At 43.0% G+C, this 19824-nt stretch overlaps 1 protein-coding gene across 1 annotated transcript in view; it reads right to left on the bottom strand.

Moving 5' to 3' along the window:
- Positions 1–12724: 12724 nt before the first annotated feature.
- Positions 12725–19824, bottom strand: part of CD19 (CD19 molecule) — a 33385-nt gene continuing 26285 nt past the window's right edge. Inside the window, 11 exon segments of the mRNA XM_044000257.1 lie at positions 12725–12816; positions 13088–13180; positions 13604–13660; positions 13759–13815; positions 13968–14042; positions 14242–14334; positions 14941–15054; positions 16668–16753; positions 17186–17234; positions 17442–17549; positions 17727–18026. Coding sequence (XP_043856192.1) covers positions 12725–12816; positions 13088–13180; positions 13604–13660; positions 13759–13815; positions 13968–14042; positions 14242–14334; positions 14941–15054; positions 16668–16753; positions 17186–17234; positions 17442–17549; positions 17727–18026 — 1124 coding nt within the window.

The raw sequence follows: 19824 nt of genomic DNA, 5'->3' as shown, positions 1-19824 counted from the left end.
TGCCGCTCTTCCCTTTAAGATATCTCCCTCGTCTTGTGATAGGGCCTCTCCAGGGAATCATTCCCTTTCCAGGCTTCGGCCTCCTGGTGATTTGTCAGAGAGACAGTCCACCCCACTCCCAAGATCGGTCCGAGGCTTCCTGGGAATTGTAGTTCCTGAGCAAGACTGGGGCAGCAAGAGCGGGGGCTAAACTCGGGCTTGGTCCCCGAAGTCGGGGCAGAATTAACTGGGTTCTGGGAGTAACCGAATGTGAGTTTGGCTCCTACCCGTGGGGAAGTTATCACACCCACACGCACACACGTGGACCCAGCACACAACAGAATATACATCACTTAGTAGCCCAAAGGAGAAAATAAGTAAAGCACTTTGCAAACTTTAAAGCGCTACAGAAATACTAGTATTTTTTAAAACTGTTTTTGTTTCCTCAGAGCCTAGCGTGGTGTCTGGCATATTGTAGGCATTTATTAGATGCTTATTGATTGACTGACCTCACACACATACCCAGCACACCCCAAACAAAACAACTTACACACAACATCGTGTTATCTTATGTTACCTTCTCCAACAAAACGTACTTTTAGGGTACATACCACCCACCTCATATAAACACACAAACCCTTCAAACATATTGGCCATGCACCCTGAGACTTAATTTGAGCTGGTTCATTAGGAGCTTTGTTTAGTGGTTAGTGGGCACTGACTATATTTTCATTCCCTCGGTAGCATAGAGTAATTAGTTCAAATAAAAAACCTTCAGATTGGGGGGGGGGGGGGCGGAGATAGGGGAGAAGGATTTGGAGTGCTTGCCCAGGGTCTTCCTCCTCCTTGGTCGTGTCCTGGGATTTCCTCTTACACACATGAGCACACATTGAATTTTACTTTAAAAGATGATTTAAGGATGCATTTTGTCCTTTGCTCTCAAAAGTATTTTGTGTTGATTGCCCAACACCAAAATTGCACACGTATTTGACACGTGCCTACATATAACAAGTCCACCAGAACAAGTGAATCCCATCGCTGACAGCTAAAGTTGTCAGACTAATCCCTTAACTGCGCCCTATAACCTCCCAGCAGGTGGGGATATTTCTTTCTGAAATTAACCCGGTGTATCAGTGGCAGGGGCAGCCACCCACACCCACACACACTCAGCCATTTCCTCCAAACTGGTTCTTTGAGTGGCCACGCCTTGCACAGGTTTATGTTACATTATCACTGTGTCTAAATTTTTTTTTATATCTCCAATTCACGGTTCTGTACACGGTTGGGATTCAATTAATGAATTTACGGAAAAATCCAGTCTTGTATCTAGAAAACCCGGGTCAGACTCAGTTGTTTACTAGCAGTAAGACCTGAGACAAAGAGTTTTAGCGCTGTAATAGACCTCAGATTATCCACTTCAAAGCCTACATTTTTCTGATCAAATAAGAATATACAGAAATCACTGTAACCATCCTTAAAGTGCTAAATGCTTGAGGAGGAGAAGAGGGAGGGGGAGGAAGGAGGGGGGAGAGAGAGGAGGGGAAAACCTGTGGAGTCAGAAATCAGGAAGACAAGAGTTTGAATCCTGTTTCTTACAGTTACTAGCTGTGTGACCTAAACAGCTCACAACTTCTTTCTGCCTCGGTTTTCTCATCTGCAAAATGGGAATAATAGCACCAATCTCCCAAGGTTGTTGTGAGGATAAATGAAATAATGTCTATAAAGAATTTTGTGAACCTTAAAGCATTATGTAAATAGTGTTGCTATTCAGTAATATCCAAGTCTTCCTTACCTGGTAGACCAAGCTGTTTATGAGGTATTCTTGGCAAGGATACTAGAGTGGTTTTGCCATTTCCTTCTCCAGTGGATTAAGGGAGAAGTTAAGTGATTTGCTCAGGATCACACAGGTAGTAAGTGTCTGAGGCCAGATTTTACCTCAGGACTTCATGACTTCAGACTCAGTGCTCTATCCACTGAGCCACCTAGCTGCCTTATATAAATGGTAGCTATTATTATTTCCTGAAATCTCAAATCTCATTCATGGAAACCCATATCAGTTCTCATTCTCATTTAGTCTGGAGTCCTGTTCCCCCAACAAGTTAGGATTGGGATCAGATTTAGGGGAGCAACATTCTTTAAAATTCAATGAAGTAAGGGTAGGGGGAAGCTAGGTGGCGCAGTGGATAAAGCACCAGTCCAGGATTCAGGAGGACCTGAGTTTAAGTCTCATCTCAGACACTTGACACTTACTAGCTGTGCGACCTTGGGCAAGTCACTTAACCCTCATTTCCCACCCCCCAAAAAAATTAAATTAAGTACCCCCTTTTTGTTCTCCTTGGACCATATTGAAAGGAGAACCCTCAGAGGGAAAGGGTTAAGGAAGGAACATCTGTTTGTTAACCAAAGGTAATGCCCTCTTCTTTTTGTACGGAGACTATCCAGAGTGTTGATCCTTTTGTTTTTCCCGGGATCTGACTTCTTCTCCTAGAGTGTACCTCCCAACACAAACATTTCTGGAGTTTCATTTTGTGAAAATTCTTTTTAAAAGAAAAATGAATTTTGTAACAGTTTTATTTCATTGTGCAATTTTGCCTTTTGTTTCTTGAATACCAGAAATTGTAGGTAGAAAGGCTAAGGTTTCATCAGTAGCATTTGATCTTTCCTCAGACTTTGAACAATAGTTAACCACTATGTACTTACCATGCTATTTACCCAAGGTGATGTAATAAGTAGAATACTTGGCTTCATATGAGAAAGACCTCAGTTCAAATATAGCCTCAGACACTTAACTTACTAGCAGTATGACCAGGGCAAGCCACTTAAATTCTGCCTGCCTCAGTTTCCTCATCTGTAAACCAACCTCCCAGGGCTAAAGTGATGAGGATAAAAGGCGAAGTGTTAACTCTATAAATGCTAGCTATTCAGCACTTTTTGTGATAGCAAAACTTAGAGACAACAAAATTGTGACATATGAATGTCATAGAATATTACATGGAATATATTACATATATTCAGAATCCCTGAAATGTCATCATCATGCTAATTAACTCAGGTTTGGATTCTCAGCACCTCAACTCCCTCATTCTCCTTTCCCCTCTGATGGGGGGGGGGGGCACACTCAACTCCTCCCAAAGCTTTCCTTTATATAGGGCTGTATGGCTGAGCTTCTCAGTTCACTCTCCAGTTACTTTTCAGCATCTCTGCCTGGTTTGGACTTCAGGGAACATTGTGGCCCCTTCTCTGGGGCCATGCATACCCCCTACACTACCTTTAGCTTTCTTTTGTGTCTTGTGTAACCCCTTAGATGACAAATTCCTTCAAGGAAGGGATTATCTTTTTCTTAATTGTATCCTCAGCACTTAACACAGAACGTGGCACCCAATAGGTACTTACTATGTATTGAAAAAAAAATAATCTACACAATGACTACAATAATGTAAACAGAAAGAACCACTCAAAAAAATCAGGTGAATGATGCAAAAGTATAGAGAACAAGGATAGCTTGACAGAAAAGATATGAGAAGGTATCCACCCCCTCCACTCCTTTGCAGAGGAAACAGACAAGTCCAAAAGTAGTGTACAATGTATATACTTTCAATTGTTTTTGACATACTGAACAGTTATGCTGATTTTTCCCCATCTTTTCCTTTTCTTTATTTAAAAATTACTAGTTGTTATATGGGATGGTTCTTTGGGAAGAAGGGGAGGCTACTTGAGGAAACTCTGGTAATATAAGAAAGATAGAATATATCAATAAAAACTTATTTAAAAATAAATGCTAGCGGGGCAGCTAGGTGGCACAGCGGATAGAGCACCAGCCTGGAGTCAGGAAGACCTGAGTTCAAATTTGACCTCAGACACTTGACATGTACTAGTTGTGTGACCCTGGGCAAGTCACTTAACCCCAATTGCCTCACCCCCCAAAAAAAACAAATAAATTCTAGCTACAATTATTTTTGTATTATTAATATGGGCCTGGGGTAACTCTCCTTAAGAAGTTAAACTGAAGGACAGACACATCTAAGAAGTAGGGGGAGATAAGGGGCACAAAGATAGCTACAGAAGTCAGAACCACCACTCATCATTCAAGCCTCTTCCAACCCATTGAGGGATAAACTCATTGGGCATGACTGCTACCTGAGCTATGCCAGGGGACTGAGATACCCCCCCCCATTCAAGTCTTTCCCATCCCATCCCTCATTCAAGCTTTCCCTATCCCCAAAGGGAACTTTCCATAGTCAGGTGGTCCACCTCATCTGTCTCCCCACCATCTATCCTCTATGAAGGCTTTGGCCATTTTTTCACCTTGAGGTGAAGTCTTTGACTTCCCTCTTCATCACTTTCTCTAGCACCCAAATAAAAGACTATTTTATTCTAATTGGACTGTGTATGAGAGAGTATAATTCCTTTTTTTTTTTTAGTGAGGCAATTGGGGTTGTGACTTTCCCAGGGTCACACAGCTAGTAAGTGTTAAGTGTCTGAGGTTGGATTTGAACTCAGGTACTCCTGACTCCAGGGCTGGAGCTCTATCCACTGCGCCACCTAGCTGCCCCAGTATAATTCTTTAAAGAGGAATACCTAAGGACCTCACCATCACCTCTTTCCCCCATGACGTTATCATTATTTGGGTGTATGTCCTATTCTCCTGGTAGACTGTAAGCTCCAAGAAGGTAGAGACCAACTCTTAATGATCTTGGTATCCAGAAGTGTAATGGAGCCCATTGTTGAATGTTCAGTGGGAGGACTTACACTTTAGAAATGGGTCAACGATACAATTCAGAGCTTAACTCATTGTTTGATTGGTTGTCTAGACAAAGTATTAGGGAAAATTCTAATAATGCAAATTAAATGTAAAAGTGTGAGACTGGGGATCCAGTTGTTAAACATTTACTAGCACATCCTTATAAAATCCAACATATAGAAGTATAGTATGAAAGAAAAGGTATTGGATTCGAGTCTTGTATCATCACTCAATTGTGTAAATCACTTAATATTTCAGGGCCTCACTTTACTCTTTTATAAAAAGTAAGGATAATAATAGGCACACTAGCTACCTCACAGGGCTCTTGGGAAAAAAAGACTTTGCAAATTGTAAAGTTGGTATAGATAGGAGCTATTTCTACAAAGCAGGAACTTGGAGGCATTGAATTCCTGGAACTCTTCTCAGGTTTGCTATACCAATCATTGGCACTGAGCATTCTTTCTAAAATCATCATGTGAATGCTTAATCTCTCTTAATGCAGTCTCCCCCCACCACTCTCAGTTTACTGAGGGCAGGGAACCTATCTCATGAAACTTTGTATCTCAGGCAATTCAATTAAACATTAAGGAGTTACAAAGTATAAACCACCAAGCTGGGTGCTTGGGATACAAAAAACAACAATGACCTTGGCCAAGAACAAACAATCCAATGATATTGGGAGAAAAGAACATAAGAAGTGTAACATAAAGTCATGTGATAGGAGCAAAAGAGAAATGGGGGGAGGAAGGAAGGAAGGAAGGAACAGAAGGATCACACCTTATGGAGGGAAAGCCAGACAAGGGTTTCTCTAGTCAAGTGACTAAGTGTGTTAAGGATTTCTGCTCTCCAAGAACTAAAGCCAGAAAAGGCTTGGGGCATGGACGAGTCAGATGAAGAATTATCACCCTAGCTAAAGACTCCAGCTAAGAACAAAAGCTGGAGGCAGATATTCCACAGCCTCCCTCTCAGTGGTATGGTGCAGAAAGGCCTAATTTCAAATCTGGCCTTGGACTAGCTAAGTGAGGCAAGTCACTTTTTGTCTCAGTTTCTTTTACTGTAAAATGGGGATATATTAGTCTCTACCTCTCAGAATTGTTTTAAAGATCAAATAAGGTAACATTTGTAAAATGCTTAGCAGTGTCTGGCACATAGTAGGTGCTATATAAATGCTATTAGTATTATTGTGCATGTTGTTGTTGATCAGTTGTTTTTCAGCCACATCTAACTCTTCATGACCCCATTTGGGGTTTTCTTAGCAAAGACACTGAAGCAGTTTTCTATTTCCTTCTCCAGCTCATTTTACAGATGAGGAAACTAAGGCAAACAGAGTTAAACTTCTTGTCCAGGGTCATATAGCTAGTAAGTGTCTGAGGCCAGATTTGAACTCAGGAAGATGAGTTTTCCTGAATCCAGGCCCAGTACTCTATCTACTGTGCAACCCAACTGCCCATCAGGAGAGTAAACTAGGAGTCAAAAGATAACAGCTGGGGGCAGCTAGGTGGCGCAGTGGATAAAGCACTGGCCCGGGATTCAGGAGATCCTGAGTTCAAATCCGGCCTCAGACACTTGACACTTACTGGCTGTGTGACCTTGGGCAAGTCACCTAACCCCCATTGCCCCGCAAAAAAAAAAAATAATAACAGCTGGGGGCAGCTAGGTGGCACAGTAGATAAAGCACCAGGGGGCAGCTAGGTGGCACAGTGGATAAAGCACCGGCCCTGGATTCAGGAATTCCTGAGTTCAAATCCGGCCTCAGACACTTGACACTTACTAGCTGTGTGACCCTGGGCAAGTCACTTAACCCCCATTGCCCCGCAAAAAAAATAAATAAATAAAAATAAAAAAATAATGATAAAGCACCAGCCCTGGATTCAGGAGGACCTGAGTTCAAATCCGGCCTCAGACACTTGACCCTTACTAGTTGTGTGAACCTGGGCAAGTCACTTAACTTTCATTGCCCCACAAAAAAAAAAAAAAAAAAAGATAACAACTACCAGGATATATATTGGGTGATAAATTTGGATGGGGTGGACCTCAAAGTAAGAGAGGCTTAAGAGTAGTGGTAGTAGAGGTAAAGGCTGAAGGAAGAGGCAGTACGGAATATTCCAACTCTCATACGATGACCAGTGAGTTTGGGATATAAGTGAAAGTGCAGACAGTAACTTTAATGATTGACTTTTTTTTTTTTGGTGAGGCAATTGGGGTTAAGTGACTTGTCCAAGGTCACACAGCCAGTAAGTGTTAAGGGTCTGAAGCCGGATTTGAACTCAGGTACTCCTGAATCCAGGGCCTGTGCTCTATCCACTATGCCACCTAGCTGCCCCCAGACAGTAACTTTAAAAGCTAGCCAGGAAAGCAATCAAGAGAGAACCAGGTCTAAGGGCCAGAGGATAAAAGAAATAAAAAAGGAAATAGCTTAGAATGAAAGCAAGTTTGCTTATTATGAAGCAAGCAATCCAGAGAGCATAGTGGAACCTTGGTGGGGTAGGTAGGGTGAAGGGGATGGCTATAAGAGAGCTGGCATCTGGGGATTGGGAATAAGACCTGTCCATTGGCAGCTAGGGGCTCAGAATCACTAGGATGGGAAGAGTATCGAGGGATAGGAGTATGATAACCACTGAGAAACAAATCCAGGCACAGTATCAGTGGTTGGAGAAGTCCATTAAGTGAAGCAGAGGATTAGGCTGGTCAAGGCTATCCCTTGAAGTTCAACTTGGTAACAAGTGTTGATGGGTTGTCCTATGAAGCCCCAGGAAGTAGGAGGTAATAGTGCAAGGCTGAAGAAGTAGGGGAGTCCAGGAGGGTCTGGACCCAGGGATGGACTCACTCTGGAGTACTAGAGAAGGTCCCGAATAGAGGAAGGCTGGGACTGATGGAGGATGCTGTGCAAGGCTGTGGGGCAAAGCCCTGCTGGGTAGACCCTAGAAGGAAGAACTAGTGGCCAGGAGTCAGGTATCCAGACTGAGGCTGGTACAAGAGGCTGGGGAAAGCCCTGGGGCAAAGAAAGACTGGGGCCTTGCTGGCTCCAGATTCTTGGAAGGCCTTTCTATACATATTCCACATGTGTGCCCATTCATTCTAGTGAGAGGCTGTGTATATATATTTGTGAGAGAGTATGTCCTGAGTTTATGGAGCAAATATTTTATTGTTACTTTTCTTACTATGCTATTAAATAGGCAGAGGAAAGACAGTGAGCTCTCGAACTCATGACACAATCCCTCCAAAAAACATCCAAATAAAGCCATAGGAAAATGCCTGGAGCAGCAAAACTCAGAAGAATGTGCTGAAATCATCTTCTTCTTTTTTTTTTTTTAAGTAAGGCAATTGGGGTTAAGTGACTTGCCCAGGGTCACATAGCTAGTAACTGTTAAGTGTCTGAGGCTGGATTTGAACTCAGGTACTCCTGACTCCAGGGCTGGTGCTCTATCCACTGCACCACCTAGCTGCCCCTTGAAATCATCTTCTAACCAAGAATGGCTTGGAAGGTCAGAAGGAGAGAGCTGCTGTGCTAATACAGGAGTCGAGCCCAACCCCACAGTCACCCTGACACAGATCCAGTCCCAGGAAGGCCTCACCAGAGAAGGAGACCCCCAGAGCCTCTGAATCAGCTGAAGGGCCAGTGTCGTCTAGAACTAAGCTCACAGTCTGGTGAGTGGGCTGAGCCCTGGGCAGGGGGGAGACTACAGGGGTCTATGCTGGTGCTGAGGCAGGACTTGGGTTTTTCACCCCTGCTGGGAACCAGGAGGTAAGCTCGAGTAGCAGTAGCCAGGTGGGGGAGGGGCACAGGGTGGTCAGAGCTAACAACCACAACACACAAAGCTGGTTGATTAGCAAGTTGGTCTGGGGTCATCTATGGACCAGGGAACAGGCCAGGCGAATGAAGAACCTGATCCTCCTTAAATCATACCATCTGGGACTTCTTAAGCTTGGGATACTGTAGCCTGGAAACAGTGCCCCACTTTAAGGAGCCAAAAGTCAAGTACGAGAAAGGTAAGATGAGCAGACAGAGAAAGGTGAGGACCATAGAAAGTTTCTTCAGTAACAAGGAAGACCAAGGGGCACCCTCAGAGGAAGATGTCAACATCAGGGCCCCTATATCTAAAGCTTCCAAGAAAAATATGAATTGGTCTCAGGCCATAGAGATGCTCAAAAAGGACTTTGAAGATAAAGTTAGAGAGGTAGAGGAAAAAATGGAAAGAGAAATGAGAGTGATGCAGGAAAGACATGAGAAAAAAGTCAACATCTTGAAAAGCCAAATGGAAAAGCTCTCTGATGAAAATAATTGCCTAAGAATTAGGATTGAACAAATGGAAGCCAGTGACTTTATGAGAAACCAAGACACAATAAAGCAAATCCAAATGAATAAAAAAATAGAGGGCAATATGAAATATCTTCTGGGAAAAACTGCTGACCTGGAAAATAGGTCCAGGAGAGACAGTTTGAAAATTATTGGTCTACCTGAAAACTATGATCAAGGAAAGAGCTTAGACATCATCTTCCAAGATATTCTCAGGGAAAATTGCCCTGAAATTCTAGAAGAAGAAGCTAAAATAGAAATTGAAAGAATCCACTGATCACCTCCAGAAAGAGATCCCAAAAAGAAAACTCCTAGGAATATTATAGCCAAATTCCAGAGCTCTCAGGTCAAGGAGAAAATATTACAAGCTGCCAAAAAGAAAGAATTCAAGTACTGTGGAGCCCCAGTCAGGATATCATAAGATCTAGCAGCTTCTACATTAAAGGACTGGAGGACATGGAATATGATATTCCAGAGGGCAAAGGAATTGGGATTACAACCAAGAATAACCTATCCAGCAAAACTCAGCATAATCTTTCAGAGGAAAAAAAGGGACTTTAATGAAAAAGAGGACTTTCAGGTATTCATGATGAAAAGAACTGAACTGAATGGCAAACTTGACTTTCAAATACAAGACCCTAGAGAACTAGAATTTTTTGTTTGTTTTTTGCAGGGCATTGGGGGTTAAGTGACTTGCCTGGGGTCACACAGTTAGTAAGTGTCAAGTGTCTGAGGCCAGATTTGAACTCAGGTCCTTCTGAATTCAGGGCTGGTGCTTTATCCACTGCACCACCTAGCTGTCCCGACCCTAGAGAACTATAAAAAATTGAAGTTGGGGGACATACCTGAGGTCATACAATCAGTGACTGTCTTGTGTCTGAGGCCGGGTTTTGCCTGGGATCCCCCTGAGTTCAGGGGTGATGCTTTGTCCACTGTGTCACCTAGCTGCCCCATGATGACATACTTAGGGTTAAATTGAGGGGTGAGGGGAATGCACTGGGGGAGGGGGAAGGGCAGAGGTGAAATCCTACATAAAAGAAACAGGAAAAGGCTTATGGAGTGGGGGAAGAGATGGGAGAGGAGCAGAGCAGTTTTTACACTCATCAGAAAAGGCTCAAAGACCTTAAACTCATCAGAGTTGGCTCAAGGAGGGACTAACACACATACCCAACTGGGTGGAGTAATCTATTTAATCTGGGCAGTAAATGAGCCTACCACTCATCAGAATTGGCTCAAGGAGGGAATAATGTACACACTCAATTGGGTGGAGTAATCCCTCTAACCTTGCAGGAAAATAGGAGGGGGAAGGGGATAAAGAGAGAGGGGCAAAAGAAGGAAGGGCAGATTCGGGGAAGGGACTGACCGAAGCAAATCCCTTTTGAAGAGGGATAGGATGAAAGAAGATAGATAATAGAATAAATATCATGGGGAAGGGAATAGGATGAAAGGGAAACAGTTAACAATAGTAATCATGAAAAAGAGAAAAGGGGGAAAATTTTATAAAAAAATATTTATAGCAACTCTTGGTGGAGGGTAAGAATTGAGAAGCAAGGGAATGTCCATCAACTGAGGATTGACAGAAGAAGCTGTGCTGTATGATTGTGGTGGAATGGCCCTGTGCTACAGGAAATGACAAACAGGATGATCCCAGAAAAACCTGGAAAGACTAATGAACATCAATGTATAGTGAAGTGAGCAGAGTTGGGAGGACATTGTGCATAGTGACAGCAGTATTGTTCAATGAGCAATTGTGAATGACTTAACCACTCTCAGCAATGCAATGATCCAAGACAATCCCAAGGAACTAATGAAGAAGCTTACTATCCACCCCCATAGAAAGAACTGATAAAAAGAACACTTGTGGATTGTACATATATAACCTGGTTGCGATCTTGTGGAGGGGGGAGGAAAGGGAGGGAGGGAGGAGAAAAATTTGGACTACTATTAAATGCCTTCACTTTGAACTAATTGTGTCCTCTGGCCAATTGATAAAGGTAAACATGTTGGTGAGGACTATGAGCTGTTTTTATTATGTGGAGCCACAGTCTTATCTTAGTCTGGTCTAGGAGACCCACATACAAGTTGTGGAGGATGATACCCAGAGGTGCTACATATATATTATTTTGTATTTACTTATCTGTGATAGGTTATTTCTCTCTAGCAGAATGGAGTCTTCTTGGGGACAATTTCATTTTTTCTCATCGATAGAGAAATTAGGGATGGACAGATATGGGTCAGGGAGAGATGATGAATTCTGTCCATATATTTGTTGAATTTTTTTAAATTTTTATGTTATTTGTTGGGGGGGGGGCAACAAGGGTTAAGTGACTTGCCCAGGGTCACACAGCTAGTAAGTGTCAAGTATCTGAGGTAGGATTTGAACTCAGGTCCTCCTGAATCCAGGCCCGGTGCTTTATCCACTGCATCACCTAGCTGCCCCTGGATATTTGTTGAATGAACAAATTAATCAGATGGATGGCTCAATTCCAATCCAGACCAGGCCTGAGACCAAAGGACCCCAGAGAAGGCCCCAGTAGTAACCTGAAAAAGCTTCTCCCCAACCAGAAGAAATTATTTGACTTGATATGACAGATTTTCAGTGACTGCTCAGCAAACTTTACTTCCATTCCATTGCTTCTGTCCTTTGCTTACATTCCCTTCCTCACCCCTCTCCAACACAGAGTCATAGTTTCTTGAAATTAGGAACCTCAGATGAGCAGAATCAGAAGAACATTGTATACAATATCATCAACATTATGTGTTGATCAACTGTGATAGACTGGATTTTTCTCATCAATACAATGGTACAAGAAAGTTCCAGGGGACTCATGATGGAAAAGGCTCTCCAAATCCAGAAAAAAAAAAAAAGAACTATGGAATATAGATGCTGATTGAACCATACTATTTCTTTTGTTTTTGATGCTGTTGTTTTTCTATTTTGAGGTTTTTCCTTATTGCTCTGATTCTTCTCTTATAGCATGACTGATGCAGAAATATGTTTAATGTTGTTATGTATATGTAGATGTATATGTATATATATGTATGTGTGTGTGTATACATATATATAACCTATATCAGATTGCCTGCTGTCTGGGGGAGGGGGGAAGGGAGGGAGAAAAATTTGAAATTGGAAATCTTATGTAAACAAATGCTGAAAGCTATCTCTACATGTAACTGGAAAATAATAAAATACTTTTATTTAAAAAAAGAAAGAAATTAGGAACCTCAGGATTTTATTGAGGGAGATAAGGGATAATGGGCACATGTTCGCACACACACATGTGCATACAACCATACATACATACATACACACACACATCCTGAACATCATCAGAACTTAATCACACCAGACATTGAGACTAAGCATCAAAAGAATGTTAAATTGGGGTTGTGTCTCTACGACCTAAAGAAGGAAAAATAAAAATGGAAGGTAAGTGGTTGGCTCAGTAAGTATCCTTCCCCCTCCTTCTAGTCCTCTGTAATTTCCACCTTCCATAAACACCAGGAATCATCCCAAATTCTCTAACAATTCTTGCTTCATCTTCTCTACCCTGTTCCACCAAAAAAAAAAAAAATCCTACCTCCCTCAATCCCTTCCCCTCACCTCCAGAATCCAGTTTGTCTACATAACTCCCAAATCTCTCCTCATCCTCTGAAAGGGCCCCATTTCCTACTCACTTAAGAGGGTGGCGTTACAGTTGAGGGACTCACCTGTTGTTCCAGGTAGGGGCCCAACCCCCTGCCTCCCATCCTGGACCTGCCTCTTCTGGATTTTCCATATTCTCGTAGGAGTCACCATCTGAACAGGACAAGGGATTGGGTTAAAGGAGGAAAGGGAGACAGAAGAGAGAGAAGGGAGGCAGCTAGGTAGTACAGTGGATAAAGCATTGGCCCTGGATTCAGGAGGACCTGAGTTTAAATCCGGCCTCAGACACTTGACACCTACTAGCTGTGTGACCCTGGGCAAGTCACTTAACTCTCATTGCCCCACCCCCCAAAAAAAATTGTCAGGAAGAGCGAGAGAAGAGACTACTTGGATTAGGCAGGTCTGAGGACTGAAGAATATTCACCTTCCTCCTGGCTTAGACCAGGCTGCGGATGAACATTCCGGAGTTGAGGGGCAGCATATAGGATCCCTCTCATGTCTTCATAAGACTGAGACCCTGCGGGTAGGAGAGAAAAGGGATTGATAGAGCATAGAGAAGCCCAAGGGCAAGGCTGGAGAGAGGGAGTTGGGAGCCTGAGTTAAGGGGACTAGCTCATATCTCACTACCGAAGGGATTACATTCATGAGGGCAGGAACCAGCATCTTATCCAAACTTTGGGTCTTCTCCAGTGCCCAACCTTATGCTCTGTATGTGGCCAGTACTCCATACATGTTAACTGGAGCACTGAATGAACGGCAGGATTTAGTGTCAGGACCAGTTAAGGACTCGGGTCAGAACTAGGTTTGAGATAATAATGAAATAGCAGCTGTAAAAACCACTTCATCCAGTGCCTGGCGCATAGTAAGTGCTGTAGAAACACTTGTCCCCTTCCCTTTCCTTGAGGTCAGGGTCAGAGCAGATCATCTCACATCATCTCACCAAGTGAAGAAGCCTCCCGGCAGGTGTCCCAAACAGGTCCTCTGGGGAGCAGGAAGCCTAGAGAGGAAAGAGAAAAAGGAGTCTTTCAGTCCTTGGGCATGCTATCCTACCCTTCTACTCCATAGGCCCTGTATTAGGAAGCTTCTTGCCCCCACCTGTTGATGTGTAGACTGGTGGGACCATTTCCTTGTTCTCATTCTCATAAGACTCGGCTGTCAGAGAGGGGAGGGGGAAGGTGGAAGGAAGGTGAGAAACTCATCTCCAGAGGAGCCTTTGGGACTGCTCTATCCCTCCCTTTCCCCAGCTTCCCTCAGGCTCCCCTCTCTCCAGTCACCTAAGGTGGCCTCCCCCAATTCCTTATTACCAGTGGAGAAAGAATCATCTTCCATTTCTTCTGCAGCTGAGATTCCTTTCTCTTCGTTTTCATAGCCCCAACCATCTGGGGAGGGAAGGGAGTCACAAAGAAGCTGTGCCTACCTGCTGTCCCTCTCTGACCCACCTGCTCATCCAGTGCCTTAGAGAGAGGGAAAAAAGAGCTGGGGGCAGTGGGGAGAGATGGGATTGTCAAGTGGAGGAAGACTGGGCTCTGTAACATGGAGAAGATTGGGCCCCAAATGAGGGGAACAGCCCAGTATTACCTTGGGAGATCTGGTCCTGGCCATTTTCATAGGCTACAGAAGCCCCTTCACTATCTGGCTCCTCATAGCCTTCCCCTTCTTCCTCCTCTGGATCTGTGGAATAGACATGGTCACTGTCCCCAGTTCCCCTATCTCATCCAGCTCCCAGCATAGACCCCCTATTCCTTCCCACTCGGACTCCCACTTCCACTAACCAGATGTCCATGACTCATCATCCTCTTGCAAATGCCTCCCCTATCCCCTGTGCCAAAGAGGATGACAGGATAATGGATTTAGATCTCACATGAAAATTAAATATCATCTTACTGAGCCTCATTTTTCAGATGAGGCATCTGAGGCCCAGAGGAGGGGAAATGACTTTCCCAAGGCCACATAGCTAATAAGCATCAGAGTCTGGATCCCACTGGTGATCCTGACTCCTAATCCAATGTCCTTTCTATTATGCCTTGCTTCTTTCTCCTCTGGCTTTGGTTCTGGCTCTAGCTCAAGTCTGGGAAGTACAGATGCACTCTCTTTTTGTTCTTTGGTGGGTTTTTTTGGCAGGGGAATGAGGATTAAGTGACTTGCCCAGGGTCACACAACTAATAAGTGTCAAATGTCTGAGACCAGATTTGAACTCCTGAATCCTGGGCTGGTGCTTTATCTACTGCGCCACCTAGCTGCCCCCCAGATACACTCTCTTTTACAAGAGTCACTCACCTTCCTGCCCTGAACTATTGAGCCCAGAGATTTCTGTTTCCTGGGTCCCTTGGTAGGGGTTCCCAAAGGGTAGAGTGGCTTCTCCAAAGCCAGGGGTCCATTTCAGGGTCCGAACTAGAGGAAGAAATGGAGTGGGGTCAACTGGACCCTCACTACAGCAAGACAGTACTTTTATTTCTCCCTAAGGGACTCACTATCTCCCCTCTCTTCATCTCAAAACCCCTCGATGTCATCTCCCACTCTCTTCTTTCCCCCAGTCACTGATAAAGAGGTGGCTTTTCTCCTAGCCTATGTGTGCACTTGATTCCATCCCCTCCCATTTTTCCCAGTAGATTGATCCTTGTCTGTCTGTCTGTCTGTCTGTCTCTCTCTCTCTCACACACACACATACACACTGTCAACAATGCCTTAAAAAAATCTTCACTAAATTCTGCCATTCCACACAAGTTTTTTTTTTATTTTAAATCTTTTTTTCTCACCCAAACACCTTGAAAAAGCTATCTACATTCAACTGACTTCACTTCCTCTCCTCTGTCTCACTCCTCAACCTTTGCAGCAATCTGGCTTCTGACCCCATTATTCAAATCAAACTGCTCTCTCCGAAGTTACCAGGGATCTCATGATTGTCAAATATGATAGCAATCTATCCATGGACCCCACCCCTACCATAAAGAGATTACTGTGAAGTTAGATGAAGGGGTGGGTGGGGGGATACTTCTTTATTTCAATATGATTGTGTTCATTTGTAATTCTATGTATTTTATTTTTGGTTCTTTTTGTTTTTGTTTGGGAGGGGGGATTTGGGGGACAATGGGGGTTAAGTGACTTGCCCAGGGTCACACAGCTAGTGAGTGTCAAGTGTCTGAGGCTGGATTTGAACTCAGGTCCTCCTGAATCCAGGGTCAGTGCTTTATCCACTGCGCCACCTAGCTGCCCCTCTATGTATTTTATTGTAAACTTTTAAGAACATTATTCTAAGAAAGGGTCTATAGATTTATTGCCAAATATTGCTTAAGGAATCTAGACTCCAAAAAGGTTAGGCATCTCTGATCTTGTTCTAGAAATCCTGCTGCACTTGACACTGTGGACCACCCTCTCCTCCTGGGTAGTATCTCTTCTTTGGATTTTCATCACACTGCCTTCACCTTCTCTCTCTTCCTTTAATATTCATCTCAAGCACTGTCTTCTACATGAAGTCTTTCCTGATCCCCTTCCCTCTCAAACTACTGGGTATTTAACTGCTTTGCACGAATTTACATTTATTTACTTTCTATTCACGCTATATATATTTATAGACATAGTTGTTGTTTTCTCCTTAGTAAGTTGATTGCCAGTAGAGATTATTCTCAGCACCTTTCCCCTCCCAACTTTTCTCTCCTTTTCCAACTTCTCTCTACCCTCTACTCATTCCTCTCCCAGAGCACTCCTCTCCACAAAAAGGCTCATCCATAGGCCTCAGGCTGGGACTTGTCTTTTTTTAATTTGTTTGTTTGTTTGTTTTTTGTAGGGCAATGCCCAGGATCACATAGCTAGTAAATGTCTGAGGTCAGGTTTGAACTCAGGTCCTCCTGAATCCAGAGCTGGTGTTTTTATCTACTGTGCCACCTAGCTGCCCCTGGGACTTGTAAAGAGAATTGACTTAGGGGAGTTTCAGGGTTGGGGCAGGAAGGGGCTTAACTATATTTTCTGGGTAAATCTCATTCCAGGAGTTCAGGGACCTTGCTCACCATTTCCAAGGTTTGGCACAGACAGGGGTAACACATTCCCATACTGACTCTGGGCCTCATTCCCTGGAGACATCACTTTGAAGAACCTGATCCCAGAAAGAGAGATGATGAAGAAACTGGAACACAAACCTAAGAGGCTGTGGGGCAACTAAGGGGAGGGGGAGCCAGAAAGGAGACTGGGCAGTATCATGGAAAGTGCATGAATTTGGAGTCAAAACCCCTGGTTTTGAATCCTGGTTCCCAAATTTACTAGTTGTATAGCCTTGGGCAAATCCCTTCATTTCTTTGACTCTCAGTTTCCTTATCTGTAAAATAAGGAAAATAATATCTGTACTACCATCTCACAGGCTTATTGTGAGGAAAACTCTGTAAACCAAAAAGAGCTGCTATTGGCTGATATGGAAGTAGAGAGGGGAGAGGGATAGGAGAAGAGCCTTAGACCCAGGATAGGGGTAGAGCTTGCTGGCTTGGGATGAGGGTCAAGGGGATTGGGATTTCTCCAGATTGAGTTTTCTTACCTCCTCGTGCGATCAGTCATCCGCTTCCTTTTTCTCCGTAAGAGCAGAGCTAGCCAGGAGTTAGAGGACGGTTTGGGTTGGGATCAGAGTCAGAAAATCTGGAATTGGGGAGGGAGGCTAACACAGACAGACATAGGTATGGGGCAGGAAGCTACCAGCATGGAAGGCACTCCTTAGGGAAGTCCAAATTGAGATCATGATGGAGTAGGGGCCAGGACCAGGGGCAGGGGCAGGGGAAGAGAAGGTGGTCCCTTACCTTTCTGAATTTGGAGGAATCCAACCAGGGTACCCAGACAGAAGGATACATAGGTCAGAGTAACAACTGGAATCTTCCATCCTCCAGCCCCCAAAAGCCAGCGCCATGCTGCAGAGGGATAAGCAGAACCATGAGATGGGGGGATCCTCCTCCTCCTCCCTCTCTCAACCTTCTGAGACAAGTACTAGACTGTGAGATAGGGATGCTCCAAGAATAATGAAAGAAGACTAGATCTTTCAGCTATGACCCCCAAGAGAAAGCTAGAGAGGACATGACTCTTCCTACCTGGAAATGAGACAATTTTCAGCTCGATGCTGATGGTGAGGTTGCCACTTTTACAGAGGTAGGAACCAGCATCCTGGGGAACAGCCTGGGGCAGAATTAGGAGGGCACCTCCTCCTTGAGTGCTTATAACCCAGAACTCCCGGACTGGGAGGTCCTTTTTCAGTTCCAGGCTCAGGAGTGAAGTATTTTTCCCAGGGCGCCGATGAACCCATGATGTGGTACTCGAGGTCAGGGAAGATGGAGGGTGTTCACAGGAGAGCCAGAAAGGAGATCCTGGGGCCAGAGTCAGCTCCCTATAATCTGGCGGGGGTGGGGGGGAGACCATAGTTTAATTTATTCATTTATTTATTCACAGGATATCAGGGGCAGCTAGGTGGTACAGTGGATAAAGCTCTAGCCCTGGATTCAGGAGGACCTGAGTTCAAATCCAGCCTCAGACACTTGAGACTTACTAGCTATGTGACCCTAGGCAAGTCACTTAACCCTCATTGCCCCACAAAAAAATACACACAATACAAAAAACCCCACAATATCAGGGCTGGAAGGAACCTCAGCTTTCACCTAGTCCAACTCATGCTGGACTAAGGATGTTCTCCACATGGTTATCCAGCCTTCAATCAAGGACCTCAAAGGGTTGGGGAAGTGTAGGAAGATTATAGACTAAGTTGTCATGATTAAGTCCAGCTTCCTTTCATCACTTTCAAATGGCAACAAGTATCCAAATAAGGTAAAAGAAGAACAGAGAAGGGGAGGAGAAAAAGGAAAGAAATTCTGACAAGAAAACTAGAATAGGATCACAGGTTGAAAACTTGTTCAAACCCTCCTACACACACACACACACACACACACACACACACACACCTCAATTTAAAGATGAAGAAACTGAGGGTCACAGAGGTGCAGTGACTTGTCCAGGCTTATAGAGCTAGTGAATGTCAGAGATGGGATTTGAAACCAAGTCTTCCTAGTTCCAACTTCAGCACTCTATCTACCCTGTGTACCTTCAATCAATTCATAAATATTTATTAATTGCCTAAACACAGATTCAAAGAGTGACTTTAAATGAGCCCAAAAAAACTCTCCTAAAATTGAGTACATCAATATATCTTATTTACTGCATAAAGGAAAGTGAGGCAAATTTTCCAGAAAAAAAGGCAAAATTTCCAGGAAAAAAAGCAAACAGACAACTATTTTGTGCTTAAGGGCACCATACATATTCTATACACACGGACTAAAAAACCTACTAAGTACATGAAGGAAAAGCTAGCTGAAACATAAAAAACCCTAAACTAATATATTAATAGGAAACTAATGTTTCTTCTTCAAAATCTGATGAATCTAACAAAAAGAAAAAAGGAAATTACAAACTCAATGTTAAATTTTATAGATGTAAAGATTATCACATGGGAATCTGAAAGAGTATACTAATTTTTTGCAGATACGGGAACCTTTATTTTTAAAAAAGATCATATCCTAAAGGCATAAAGAACTCATAAACAAATGCAAAAAGGAGGAAATATTGACCATATTCTTTATAGAACATAATACCATAAAAATAGTAATCAATGAGGAAAATATTTACAAAAGAGGAAGAACTAAAAGGAGACTAAAAATTATATCCTAAGTAATGAGTGGGTCAAAGACTGAATCATAGAAAACAATTACATATGTACATGTGTGTATATACACACACATATATACATATATATGTTCAAAAGAATGATATCAGTGACACAACATAAAAAAATTATATGATGCAGCTAAAGCGGTTAGTGGCAGATTTAAATCCTTGAGCACTTACATTTATAAAAGAGAAAAAAAAAAGGCTAATGAATTGGTCACAAATTAGAAAACCAACAAACTAATAATCCTAATATAAGTACAAAAGAAGTAATTTTGAGAATTTCTAAATAAATGTTTAATTGAACTAATAAAACAAATAGTTGACTTTTTTAAAAGACCAACAAAACTGAGCGACAATCAACTAATTTAATTTTCTAAAAAAGAAAAAGAAAACAAAATTACCAAAATTAAAAATGAGAAGGGAAAGTAACAATTAATAGAGTAGAAACAAAGAAAACTATTAGACACTGGGATA

Source organism: Dromiciops gliroides, chromosome 1 (genome assembly GCF_019393635.1).
Source record: "Dromiciops gliroides isolate mDroGli1 chromosome 1, mDroGli1.pri, whole genome shotgun sequence".
Classification (NCBI taxonomy): domain Eukaryota; kingdom Metazoa; phylum Chordata; class Mammalia; order Microbiotheria; family Microbiotheriidae; genus Dromiciops; species Dromiciops gliroides.
Note: the sequence above shows the minus strand (reverse complement) of the source record. Positions and strands in the feature narration are given on the sequence as shown.